This window comes from Ylistrum balloti, unplaced genomic scaffold, assembly GCF_031769215.1.
Source record: "Ylistrum balloti isolate Yb309-2 unplaced genomic scaffold, AGI_CSIRO_Ybal_v1 Utg369874, whole genome shotgun sequence".
Taxonomy (NCBI): Eukaryota; Metazoa; Mollusca; class Bivalvia; order Pectinida; family Pectinidae; genus Ylistrum; species Ylistrum balloti.
Genome location: NW_026782015.1, coordinates 1,735,546 through 1,748,832, shown reverse-complemented (window position 1 = coordinate 1,748,832; position 13,287 = coordinate 1,735,546). Strand labels below are relative to the sequence as shown.

At 35.8% G+C, this 13,287-nt stretch overlaps 1 protein-coding gene across 1 annotated transcript in view; it reads left to right on the top strand.

The window, feature by feature from the left end:
- LOC132546110 (axonemal dynein light chain domain-containing protein 1-like) overlaps nucleotides 1-11,745 on the top strand; it is a 30,503-nt gene extending 18,758 nt beyond the window's left edge. Inside the window, exons 20-27 of the mRNA XM_060209807.1 lie at nucleotides 2,580-2,673; nucleotides 4,113-4,303; nucleotides 8,433-8,529; nucleotides 9,280-9,495; nucleotides 9,673-9,822; nucleotides 10,134-10,223; nucleotides 10,886-10,995; nucleotides 11,224-11,745. Of these exons, the coding sequence (XP_060065790.1) occupies nucleotides 2,580-2,673; nucleotides 4,113-4,303; nucleotides 8,433-8,529; nucleotides 9,280-9,495; nucleotides 9,673-9,822; nucleotides 10,134-10,223; nucleotides 10,886-10,995; nucleotides 11,224-11,509 (1,234 nt within the window). The 3' untranslated portion in view covers nucleotides 11,510-11,745. The remainder of the gene's footprint in view (nucleotides 1-2,579; nucleotides 2,674-4,112; nucleotides 4,304-8,432; nucleotides 8,530-9,279; nucleotides 9,496-9,672; nucleotides 9,823-10,133; nucleotides 10,224-10,885; nucleotides 10,996-11,223) is intronic.
- The last annotated feature ends 1,542 nt before the right edge of the window (nucleotides 11,746-13,287 follow it).

Sequence of the window (13,287 nt, the reverse complement as noted above, 5' to 3'; positions counted from 1 at the left end):
TGGTGACATTGTACCTGCTGCTTTTTCTAACACTCTGAAAATAACCCTTCAAACCCTTCTAACCAACAAGATTGGTGTAGTGTAAAACTTCTCTACTGTTCTCTCTAGTTTATTTGAAGCACAGGGCCATCGGGATAGTTTCATTAATCACAATGTTCTCTCTCTGCACATCTACATAGAATATAGCTATACATCTGAATAAAAAATATTTTGTTTAAAATCAATTGTCCTAGATATTTATAACATCATAGAACAAATTTTAAACATTTCTATAATTAGCCATGTGCACATATAATAGTTTGTATATCTTTTTCTTACTTTTCCATAAATTCTATCAATATACTAAAACATTTATGCATGGGTTTAATTATTAATCTCTGGTATCAGTATATTATATATGTCAAGGTAGACAACTCTTTCTGTGATATTTACTAATTACATAACCAACTTGATGCAAAACTCAAACTTATACTAGTATTTCTCTCTATTGAAAGCCGAGATTCTCCTGGGTAACTATTTCACACTGTCACCTTACATATATATGATAAATAAGAAGTCCATATGAAACACTGTCAGCTTCCGTATCTAGTCTTGTAGTGATCTTACAGGATAATTAACATGCACTTATTTATTCTTCAAAGCTTCTGACCAACTAAGATTGTAAACCTGGCATTAATGCAACTGAAGCACTTGAGTGAGTCTGATCACAGCAGCGTAACCATCACTGATCACCTCTACCACTGTTGTGAGCTAACCAGCCTGAATTCTCTACTTCTCAGCCATATTTGCCAACTCAGTGGAATTTCAGTGAGAAAGATTTGGCACTTTGGAAATTTCAAGTCTCAGAAAAGTTTATCTTTATTTCCTTTAGAAGACATATGCTTTAAAATCATTTTCTGAAATTTATGTGTAAATTTTAGGTAAAAAAAAAACCCCACTGATTCTCACTCTGAAATAATAAATAAAAGTTGGCAGATATTGTGCTAAGTACCCATAGTAACTAACTCTGGGTCCTTTTTATCCACTACACTAAGGTGTGGTTTAGAACTAGGAGAGATGGTTACAGGTCGTTTGTTTAACAAGCCTTGAGCTATTTTTTAATTGCCATGTGACCTTCACTCCTAGTTTAGAAATACCAGTAGTACAGCATTGAGAAATAGATTTAGTCACAATTGCATGCCTTCTTGTATAGCTCTTTTATTCAATCTGTGTCCTAGTGATGAAAAAAATATATCTTTGGGTTCTATTTTTGTCACTTAATCATTTGGTCATAACTTTATTATTTATCATAAGGTCGTAACATTGTCAATTTATCATAAGGTCATAATTTGTCATTTTATCATAAGGTCATAGCACTATCAATTTATCATAAGGTCATAACATTGTCAATTTATTATGAGGTCATAACTTTATTATTTATCATAAGGTCATAACATTGTCAATTTATCATAAGGTCATAACATTGTCAATTTATCATGTCAATTTATCATAAGGTCATAACTTTATTATTTATCATAAGGTCATAACATTGTCAATTTATCATAAGGTCATAACATTGTCAATTTATCATAAGGTCATAACATTGTCAATTTATCATAAGGTCATAACTTTATTATTTATCATAAGGTCATAACATTGTCAATTTATCATAAGGTCATAACTTTATTATTTATCATAAGGTCATAACATTGTCAATTTATCATAAGGTCATAACATTGTCAATTTATCATAAAGTCATAATGCTGTGAATTTATCATAAGGTCATAACACTGTCAATTTATCATAAGGTCATAACTTTATTATTTATCATAAGGTCATAACATTGTCAATTTATCATAAGGTCATAACATTGTCAATTTATCATAAGGTCATAATGCTGTCAATTTATCATAAGGTCATAACATTGTCAATTTATCATAAGGTCATAACATTGTCAATTTATCATAAGGTCATAACATTGTCACATTTTTTGCACAGTTTTCAGTTTTCCAGGAAATAAGACATTGACACGTATTTTAGGGGATAGATCTTAATCTCTTGAAGACACTGTATAATGTCAGCACTAATCTCCTCACCTGTCTAACACCTAATATAATGTAAAATGTTTTGCAGAAAGTTAACGTCATGTGTTACGTTTAATCCAGGTAACTCTAGATGCTATATATAGTGTTGGAATCATGGGGTTTATTGTGTCAAAATTACACAATCTTTCTTTATGTGTCACAACCTGTCACATTAAGTAATACTGTACAACAGTTCAGTCAGGATTTATATCAGTGGTGTATATCTTGTATGTATTCCACATTACTTTTTATTGACTCAAACTCAGAGGGATGGGCATATTACAAGTGAATGAAATCATTGGTTTATGATTTTATATGACAGCAATATATATATTTATGGGTTATCACCAGACATGGGGTTATTGCATGGTAACTGTGTGAGTATGTTGTTTTAGAATATTATAATTATACATTCAGCTTTACATTTGTATGAACATTGTTTTATCAGGTAAGTACTTGCCTGTTGACATATTGGCTTTGAGTTTCTGTCTAATGTCTGTCTTGTGTTTTTTAAAGAATTGAGGTGACTGAAACAATCAAGAAGGTACAGAAATGGACGACAACCTCAACAAATGCGATTGACAGTGAGGATGCAAAGCTAGTTGAACAGGTAATGTGATTTGTCAGTTATTTCTAGGTCTGTAGAACAGGAAACACAGTCTGTTAGTTATTTCTAGGCCATTAGAACAGGTAACACAGTCTGTTAGTTATTTCTAGGCCAGTAGAACAGATAACACAGTCTGTCAGTTATTTCTAGGCCAGTAGAACAGGTAACACAGTCTGTCAGTTATTTCTAGGCCAGTAGAACAGGTAACACAGTCTGTTAGTTATTTCTAGGCCAGTAGAACAGGTAACACTGTCTGTTAGTTATTTCTAGGCCAGTAGAACAGGTAACACAGTCTGTTAGTTATTTCTAGGCCAGTAGATCAGGTAACACAGTCTGTTAGTTATTTCTAGGCCAGTAGAACAGGTAACACAGTCTGTCAGTTATTTCTAGGCCAGTAGATCAGGTAACACAGTCTGTTAGTTATTTCTAGGCCAGTAGAACAGGTAACACAGTCTGTTAGTTATTTCTAGGCCAGTAGATCAGGTAACACAGTCTGTTAGTTATTTCTAGGCCAGTAGAACAGGTAACACTGTCTGTTAGTTATTTCTAGGCCAGTAGAACAGGTAACACAGTCTGTTAGTTATTTCTAGGCCAGTAGATCAGGTAACACAGTCTGTTAGTTATTTCTAGGCCAGTAGAACAGGTAACACAGTCTGTTAGTTATTTCTAGGCCAGTAGAACAGGTAACACTGTCTGTTAGTTATTTCTAGGCCAGTAGAACAGGTAACACAGTCTGTTAGTTATTTCTAGGCCAGTAGATCAGGTAACACAGTCTGTTAGTTATTTCTAGGCCAGTAGAACAGGTAACACAGTCTGTTAGTTATTTCTAGGCCAGTAGATCAGGTAACACAGTCTGTTAGTTATTTCTAGGCCAGTAGAACAGGTAACACAGTCTGTTAGTTATTTCTAGGCCAGTAGAACAGGTTACACAGTCTGTTAGTTATTTCTAGGCCAGTAGAACAGGTAACACAGTCTGTTAGTTATTTTTAGGCCCTGTAAACCAGGTAACACAGGTATATGGTATACATGTCACTTATGTAATGCTTGATGACTAGAGGGTATACATATTATCCACTTAGTGACTAAAGGGTATTCAGGTCACTACCTCATTGAGTAAAGTCTATACCTGTCACTCCCATGGTGACTGGAGGGTATACATGTTACCCCCTTAGTGACTAAAGGGTATTCTTGTCACTACCTCATTGAGTAAAGGATATACCTGTCACTCCCATGGTGACTGAAGGGTATACATTTCACCCCCTCAGTGACTAAGGGTCTAGTTAATTTCTTCATGTAATCTTTTGTTACATGACATGAATTGATAGATTCCCTTTAAGATGTATGTTGTACTTATAAAGGAATAAAAAAGAGACATCAAGATCTGTTGTCTGTAAACAAGATGACACTACGGCTTACATTGGAAGTTTTGCTGTCTGTTGTAGGTTTTGACTCTTCACTCCTCTATGGTGAGGTGGATGGTACAGATGTTGCTGAGACTGGCCCCAGACAGAGAAGATAACTCTAAGGAGGCTAGTGAGATGGCATTACTGGGCAGTGCTCCACTAGGTGAACTCCATGCCAAAATCAAGACTCTATTTGAACAGCTGGAAATGTTCACAAATTATGTTGCTCTGTAAGTCTACACTATCTTGTCCTCCGATGTAGCAAACTGTATAAAGTGCTTTAGCCAGACAGTATAATTTTGAAAGCAGCATGTATTTTATCTTTGGCCTTTTGTGTGCATCACTAGATCTCTATGACTTGCGTGTAGTAAATTAACTAATTTGATGCAGAATACATCTCTGTAACCTGCTGATTAATAAATCTCTCTAGCTTGCTTGGTAGTAAATCTTTGTATCCTACTGTGGAGTAAATCTCTGTAGTCTGTTGTGTAGTAGATCTCTGCAGCCTGTTGTATAGTAAATCTCTGTAGTCTGTTGTATAGTAAATCTCTGTAGCCTGTTGTATAGTAAATCTCTGTAACCTGTTGTATAGTAGATCTCTGTAGCCTGTTATGTAGTAAATCGCTGTAGCCTGTTGTGTAGTAAATCTCTGTAGCCTGTTGTGTAGTAGATCTCTGTAGCCTGTTGTATAGTAAATCTCTGCAGCCTGTTGTGTAGTAAATCTCTATAACCTGCTGTATAGTGAATCTCTGTAGCCTGTTGTGTAGTAAATCTCTATAACCTGCTGTATAGTAAATCTCTGTAGCCTGTTGTGTAGTAAATCTCTGTAGCCAGTTGTATAGTAAATCTCTGTAGCCTGTTGTGTAGTAAATCTCTCTAGCTTGCTTGGTAGTAAATCTTTGTATCCTACTGTGGAGTAAATTTCTGTAGTCTGTTGTGTAGTAAATCTCTCTAGCTTGCTTGGTAGTAAATCTTTGTATCCTACTGTGGAGTAAATCTCTGTAGTCTGTTGTGTAGTAAATCTCTGCAGCCTGTTGTGTAGTAGATCTCTGTAGCTTGTTGTATAGTAAATCTTTGTAGCCAGTTGTATAGTAAATCTTTGTAGCCAGTTGTATAGTAAATCTCTGTAGCCTGTTGTATAGTAAATCTCTGTAGTCTGTTGTGTAGTAAATCTCTGTAGCATTTTGTATAGTAAATCTCTGTGGCCTGTTGTATAGTAAATCTCTGTGGCCTGTTGTATAGTAAATCTCTGTAGCCTGTTGTGTAGTAGATCTCTGTAGCCTGTTGTATTGTAAATCTCTGCAGCCTGTTGTGTAGTAGATCTCTGTAGCCTGTTGTATAGTAAATCTCTGTAGCTTGTTGTATAGTAAATCTCTGTAGCCTGTTGTATAGTAAATCTCTGTAGCCTGTTGTGTAGTAGATCTCTGTAGCCTGTTGTATAGTAAATCTCTGCAGCCTGTTGTGTAGTAGATCTCTGTAGCTTGTTGTATAGTAAATCTCTGTAGCCTGTTGTGTAGTAAATCTCTGTAGCCTGTTGTATAGTAAATCTCTGTAGCCTGTTGTGTATTAGATCTCTGTAGCCTGTTGTATAGTAAATCTCTGTAGCTTGTTGTATAGTAAATCTCTGTAGCCTGTTGTATAGTAAATCTCTGTAGCCTGTTGTGAAGTAAATCTCTGTGGCCTGTTGTGTAGTCAATTTGTGTAGCCTGTTGTGTTGTAAATCTCTTCATGCTCTGTGATAAAGATGCTACATAACTATATTTCCCTGCTACTATCTTTAACAATCTTCTCTATAATCTCTTGTGCTTCACTCTGTCTTCTGCTTTTAATGTTTCTCTCTATTTTCCTCCCTTGCTGTTGATCTGTCTTCCTTTGTGTGAAAAAGACGTAACATTGAAATATACTATGACAAGAAAAAAGAAAGTAAAGCACACCTTGAGGACAGCACAGATAAAGCAGATGATAGTGATTGGGAAGATGAGGAAGATTTTGAGTGAGTCATTGAGCCACAACTTCTCCTGTGGACGTATTATAAGCATCTAAGTTTGTAGTACCAACACAGCACTTTACTCTTATAATTTATAACTGCATGTTGTTCTGTTTATATTCAGTGTGTAAATGTGTTTACATTTATTTACATATAAACTCCTTGACTATGTATGTTAGTTCTTTCTTTTTCAGTCCTCGTAAGTTCTCCTTAAGATAAATATTTCATTTAGATATGTTTGTGGACAGAAAATGTACAGGTAGTTTCCTTAAATGTTAATTCAAGTACCACAGCTCTTTCAGATAAACTTCAAATGTTATGTACTGTGTATTGTTAGGAGGACACCTGACAGTTAATTAGATAAACTGTTTTGTTTGTGTTGTGAGGTAGATCTCTGACAGATGTTATGAACTGTTTTGTTTGTGTTGTGAGGTAGATCTCTGACAGATGTTATGAACTGTTTTGTTTGTGCTGTACGGTAGATCTCTGACAGATAATTGTTATGAACTGTTTTGTTTGTGTTGTAAGGTAGATCTCTGACAGATGTTATGAACTGTTTTGTTTGTGCTGTACGGTAGATCTCTGACAGATAATTGTTATGAACTGTTTTGTTTATGTTGTAAGGTAGATCTCTGACAGATAATTGTTATGAACTGTTTTGTTTGTGTTGTAAGGTAGATCTCTGACAGATAATTGTTATGAACTGTTTTGTTTGTGTTGTAAGGTAGATCTCTGACAGATGTTATGAACTGTTTTGTTTGTGCTGTACGGTAGATCTCTGACAGATAATTGTTATGAACTGTTTTGTTTGTGTTGTAAGGTAGATCTCTGACAGATAATTGTTATGAACTGTTTTGTTTGTGTTGTAAGGTAGATCTCTGACAGATGTTATGAACTGTTTTGTTTGTGCTGTACGGTAGATCTCTGACAGATAATTGTTATGAACTGTTTTGTTTATGTTGTAAGGTAGATCTCTGACAGATAATTGTTATGAACTGTTTTGTTTGTGTTGTAAGGTAGATCTCTGACAGATAATTGTTATGAACTGTTTTGTTTGTGTTGTAAGGTAGATCTCTGACAGATAATTGTTATGAACTGTTTTGTTTGTGCTGTACGGTAGATCTCTGACAGATAATTGTTATGAACTGTTTTGTTTGTGCTGTACGGTAGATCTCTGACAGATGTTATGAACTGTTTTGTTTGTGCTGTACGGTAGATCTCTGACAGATAATTGTTATGAACTGTTTTGTTTGTGTTGTAAGGTAGATCTCTGACAGATGTTATGAACTGTTTTGTTTGTGCTGTACGGTAGATCTCTGACAGATAATTGTTATGAACTGTTTTGTTTGTGTTGTAAGGTAGATCTCTGACAGATGTTATGAACTGTTTTGTTTGTGTTGTACGGTAGATCTCTGACAGATGTTATGAACTGTTTTGTTTGTGCTGTACGGTAGATCTCTGACAGATGTTATGAACTGTTTTGTTTGTGCTGTACGGTAGATCTCTGACAGATGTTGTGAACTGTTTTGTTTGTGCTGTACGGTAGATCTCTGACAGATGTTATGAACTGTTTTGTTTGTGTTGTAAGGTAGATCTCTGACAGATAATTGTTATGAACAGTTTTGTTTGTGTTGTAAGGTAGATCTCTGACAGATAATTGTTATGAACTGTTTTGTTTGTGTTGTAAGGTAGATCTCTGACAGATGTTATGAACTGTTTTGTTTGTGCTGTACGGTAGATCTCTGACAGATAATTGTTATGAACTGTTTTGTTTGTGTTGTAAGGTAGATCTCTGACAGATGTTATGAACTGTTTTGTTTGTGCTGTACGGTAGATCTCTGACAGATGTTGTGAACTGTTTTGTTTGTGCTGTACGGTAGATCTCTGACAGATGTTATGAACTGTTTTGTTTGTGGTGTAAGGTAGATCTCTGACAGATGTTATGAACTGTTTTGTTTGTGCTGTACGGTAGATCTCTGACAGATGTTATGAACTGTTTTGTTTGTGCTGTACGGTAGATCTCTGACAGATGTTATGAACTGTTTTGTTTGTGCTGTACGGTAGATCTCTGACAGATGTTATGAACTGTTTTGTTTGTGCTGTACGGTAGATCTCTGACAGATGTTATGAACTGTTTTGTTTGTGCTGTACGGTAGATCTCTGACAGATGTTGTGAACTGTTTTGTTTGTGCTGTACGGTAGACCTCTGACAGATGTTATGAACTGTTTTGTTTGTGGTGTAAGGTAGATCTCTGACAGATGTTCTGAACTGTTTTGTTTGTGCTGTACGGTAGATCTCTGACAGATGTTATGAACTGTTTTGTTTGTGCTGTAAGGTAGATCTCTGACAAGTTATATGATATGAACTGTAGGTGCTGTAGTGGAATTGTGATGGATAATACACAAGTTCGCCGTGACAATATGGAAGACAATGCTGACCATGAGTTGAAGGATCTTCATCGCTTACGGGTAAGAACTGACTTTACCAAGACTTTCTCACTTATCTTAATCTTGAAAACACTCAGGGCAGACCTTTATCAGTAATACTCTTGTTAACATTCATGGTAGATGGTCTATCACTTATGTTCCGGAAAACATTTGTGATAGAAAGTCTATTCCTTATGTTCTGGAGTTCTGTCTATAGTTCGTGTCTACAGTACATGTCTACAGTATGTGACTGCAGCACATGTCTACATGTCTACAGTATGTGTCTAAAGTACAATGAAATTCATTGGAGTGATAATAAAATTATATTTTGGAACATTTCTTCAGGTTATTAAGATGCATCGAATAAATGTTATTGTATCACAACCAGTTAGAGAGCCATGTCTCTTTCACTGTATACCTTAGTGTAAAAAACATCAGAAAACCCCAATATGGCAACATGATCATAATCCAAACACAAATTCATAAAACTAGGGCAAAATATGAACAAAAGAAAGATTTTCATGGAGACTTCTGTAAAAGTACAAGGAGAATAAGACCAGGTGTTCTGGAAGAGTAAGCGTCTTCTGCTTCATGGAATATTTCTCAATAAGATCACTATGCCACTTTTCATTTGTCTAACAAAGGTGACTGTGACTCATTTTAAACCTCACATGTAATTTTCTTACTTGTGATATAAGAACTGACACTGTGTGTTTGGAAAAAACAAGTTGTTTTTCTTAAATACCAAAATATTGTAAAGTACAAAAATAAAAACCTTGTAATCTATTTCAGCATGAATGTGAAGACTGGATAAAAACAGCCAAATTGTTGACCAGTCAATTACTGGGAGAGTCCGTCATCTCTCTGTTCCCACCACCGATCCAGACAGACGACAAGGTGCTCAAACCACGCACAGAGTCCATGGCAACAGATGTTGATCTTTATTATGATCATGAGAAACTTGAGAAACCTGAAGAAAAACAACCTGAACAAGGAACTCCTTCTGAGGTATGTCAAATATCTACACATACTGTACCAGAATTACTGAATTTTACAGTTAAAATCATCAGATTTTATTGAAGCTTCGAAGTATCAACGTAACATATTTTGTCTTCCTGATTCTCATGATACCATCATCATAACAACTTGATTTTTCTGTTGATACTTATCTTCTTGTGAATGTAGCCAAAGGAACCAGAGACCAAGCCAGCAGAGGAGACGAAACCAGAGGAGCCAACCTCACCCAAGGAAAGGGAGCAACAGGCACCAGATGGAGCCACTGAAGAGGTACTCCCACCTCCAACAGAGGGCACTGTACAACCCAAGGCAGAGAAGGTAAGTCACATTTGCAAGAAATTTTAGGAAATATTTTGATAAATTTTGTCATATTTATATTGATTATGAAATTTTCTTTAGAAACAAAGAACAATTAAAACATCTTACTTAAAGTATATCCTGCACTGATCACATTCTGGGTGATAGGTAAAAACAGAGTTATTGCCCTTTTCTCTCTTATTTACAGTGACAAATTTTCTCGTTAATTAGGTACTCAAGAATGCTAGCTATATTTTGTTTTTGTTAAGTCTGGTCGGGTTTGAGAATCAATGCAGTGAGATGATAAAACTTGTTTTGCTTTTGAATGATAGGAAGCAGAGATAGATGACCTGGAGAGATTGGAAGTCATTGGACATGATGACAACACCCATGTAAAAACACTGGATCAGGCACCTTTAGAAGTAAGTTCAGACAGTAACTATGAGTATGGTAGTTGATAAGATATCTACAAGTATCGTATTGGAATCGATATATAGATTAAGATTAGACAGTAGCTAGGAGTATTGTATAGGATCAGACATCAAGACGTAAGCTAAGACAGTAGCTAGGAGTATTGTATAGGATCAGACATCAAGACGTAAGCTAAGACAGTAGCTAGGAGTATTGTATAGGATCAGACATCAAGACGTAAGCTAAGAGAGTAGGTAGGAGTATGGTATAGGATCAGACATCTAGATGTAAACTAAGACAGTAGCCAGGAGTATGGTAAAGGATCAGACATCTAGACGTAAGCTAAGACAGTAGCCAGGAGTATGGTAAAGGATCAGACATGAAGATGTAAGTTTAGACAATAGCTTGGTGTATGGTATAGGATCAGACATCTAGACGTAAGCTAAGACAGTAGCTATGAGTATGGTATAGGATCAGGCATCTAGGCATAAGCTTAAACAGTAGTTAGGAGTATGGTATAGGATCAGGCATCTAGGCATAAGTTAAGACAGTAGTTAGGAGCATGGTATAGGATCCGACATCTAGGCATAAGTTAAGACAATAGCTAGGAGCTATCTGGATGTTGTCTGAGTGATATATTTTTTGTGTACTTATGTATGCTTCCTCTTGTCAGCCTGTACCCCCAAAAGAACCAGCACCAGCAGTGAGGACAGTTGATGCCCCAGACACACACAAGGCCTTTCAGGCTCTTACTGCCATGGATTCACTACAAAATCAACTCATGTAAGTTATTAGTCCAGAGTCACTTCACCAAAAGTCCGTAGAATCTGCCTGCGATTTTAGGGATATTGTTTGATAAGCTTACTGCTAGTGTTTTTTTTAAATATTGTGTGATAATTTAACTTGCTACTACAGGTATTTGTAGCTATTGTGTGATAAGCTTGCTACTACAAGTATGTGTAGCTGTTGTGTACTATTGTGTACAAGAGAATCATTGTCAATGTGTTACAGAGATACAGAAGAGCGTGCCCAGAGAGCTGAGGAGCGGGCAGCCGCTGCTGAAACTGATCTAGCAACTGCTGAGGAGAAACTTCGTGATTTGGAGAAAAAACTGATGAAATATGAACAAGCTGAGGGATCAGAAAGCAGAGTAGCATCAGTCTCCCCAACAAAGACGGCCGTCACTCCTACACCAACGACTCCGAAGGATCCACCTGATACCAAAGAGGAGAAGAAACGTCCCGAGTCTCAGGCCTCCAAGGGAAGCAGTAAATCTAAAAAGAAGAAAGACAAATAAATACCCTTGCCATTTATCATCAGAGGTGGAGTCATTTTCCCAAACATCCAAAAAATATTCATCTCCTCCATCGTAATTGTGTCAGAAACCAGGAAATATTAATTTAACTAAGGTCGTGTGTATAGTTCTGTCTGAGAACTTCCTTTAATGAATTACATAGATGGAACCAGAACTGCTAAATAAAGCTGTGGTGAAGTATTATTAGTAGAATCTTAACTTGGTAATTATTTTGTACATTTTCCAGTATGTTAGATTGATTATAAATAATGTGGACACTTGTGAGTTGATGTGTCTGGTATTGTCTGTAATATGTATTCTGTCCATAGATGTGGTAATGATAGATACACATTTTGTGTGTCTCGTCGTTATTTACATCATAATTCTGTATTCCGTCCATAGATATAGTAATGGTAGAGACATGTGTTGTGTGTCTCAATGCAATTTACGTCATACCTTTTTATTCATTCCATATATATGATAATGATAGAGACATATTTTGTGTGTCTCAAAGTTATTTACATCATACATCATTACTCCGTCCATAGATGTAATAATGATAGACACATGTTTTGTGTGTCTCACTGTTCACTTTACTGTATGAAACTGCTGACAGAGCATTTTTCATTCCTCAGTATTAATTAACCAGTATTATCTCTGGTATTACTGCTGAAATGTGTTTTAACATTAACCTCAGGTCACTATAAACGTGCTAAAGTAACTGCTGAATCAATGCTGTGAATATGATGAAACAGGGCACAACAAGTTCTGTGTAACTTTTCTGTGTACCTTTTAGAGTTGGTTTCTTTCTGAAGACTAATGAACATGTATTTATGAACTTCTGTATGCTTGACATTCCTGATCTGTGATAATGGAGACCTGCATAAGTTCTTCCAAACCACAAGGGCGTAGCCGACTAAAATGCAAAAACATGGTGATTTAATGATTTGCAGAGCAAATAAAATAGAGCACATTGATTAATGATAAAGAAGAATTACTTGTAAAGATAGAATATTTATAATTGTGATTATGTGGTTGTCTCACAACAAGGCGTCTTTAATGTTAAGCTGGGCTTAATGGCATTCTGTAAATTTCTCCGAAGTGTAGATCATACCTAAACAATGATACAGATGAATAGAGCAGAATTGGAGATCTACAATGTTTTATTATCAAGTATATGATGCTCTTTACTAATTCTTTTGGAAAGTCCATCATCTAATGTTATCAAAACTAGAAATTTCTGACATCTCAGACCATCTTAAACACTGCTGATGATATATATATATGCTGTGACCTTCCAAGGGATTTTTTGTTGTATAACTCTGTGATCTTTATATGCTATTTTTGGATAAATTCTTGGACAGAATCACTTTATATTTAATAAATGTCATTTTATACACTAATATTGTGTTTTTGTCTTTCTTAGTATGATGATACACCAGTTTTATTAAAGATGATATAATTAACATATTTTAACCTTAAAATGATATGAACAGGGCACAATAGTTCCTAAGATTTATGTAGAATTAGAATCAGCACATCTAGATTTTCTATAAGGATTGTAAACTGGAATCGGCACACCCGAATTGTCTAGATTGATTGTATACTGGAGTGAGCCCACCTAGTCAATCTGTACAGTGTAAACTGGTATTGGCCAAACAGTCTGTCAGTATAGTGTAGACTGGAGTTAGCCCACCTAGTCAATCTGTACAGTGTAGTAAACTGGTATTGGCCAAACAGTCTGTCAGTATAGTGTAGACTGGAGTTAGCCCACCTAGTCA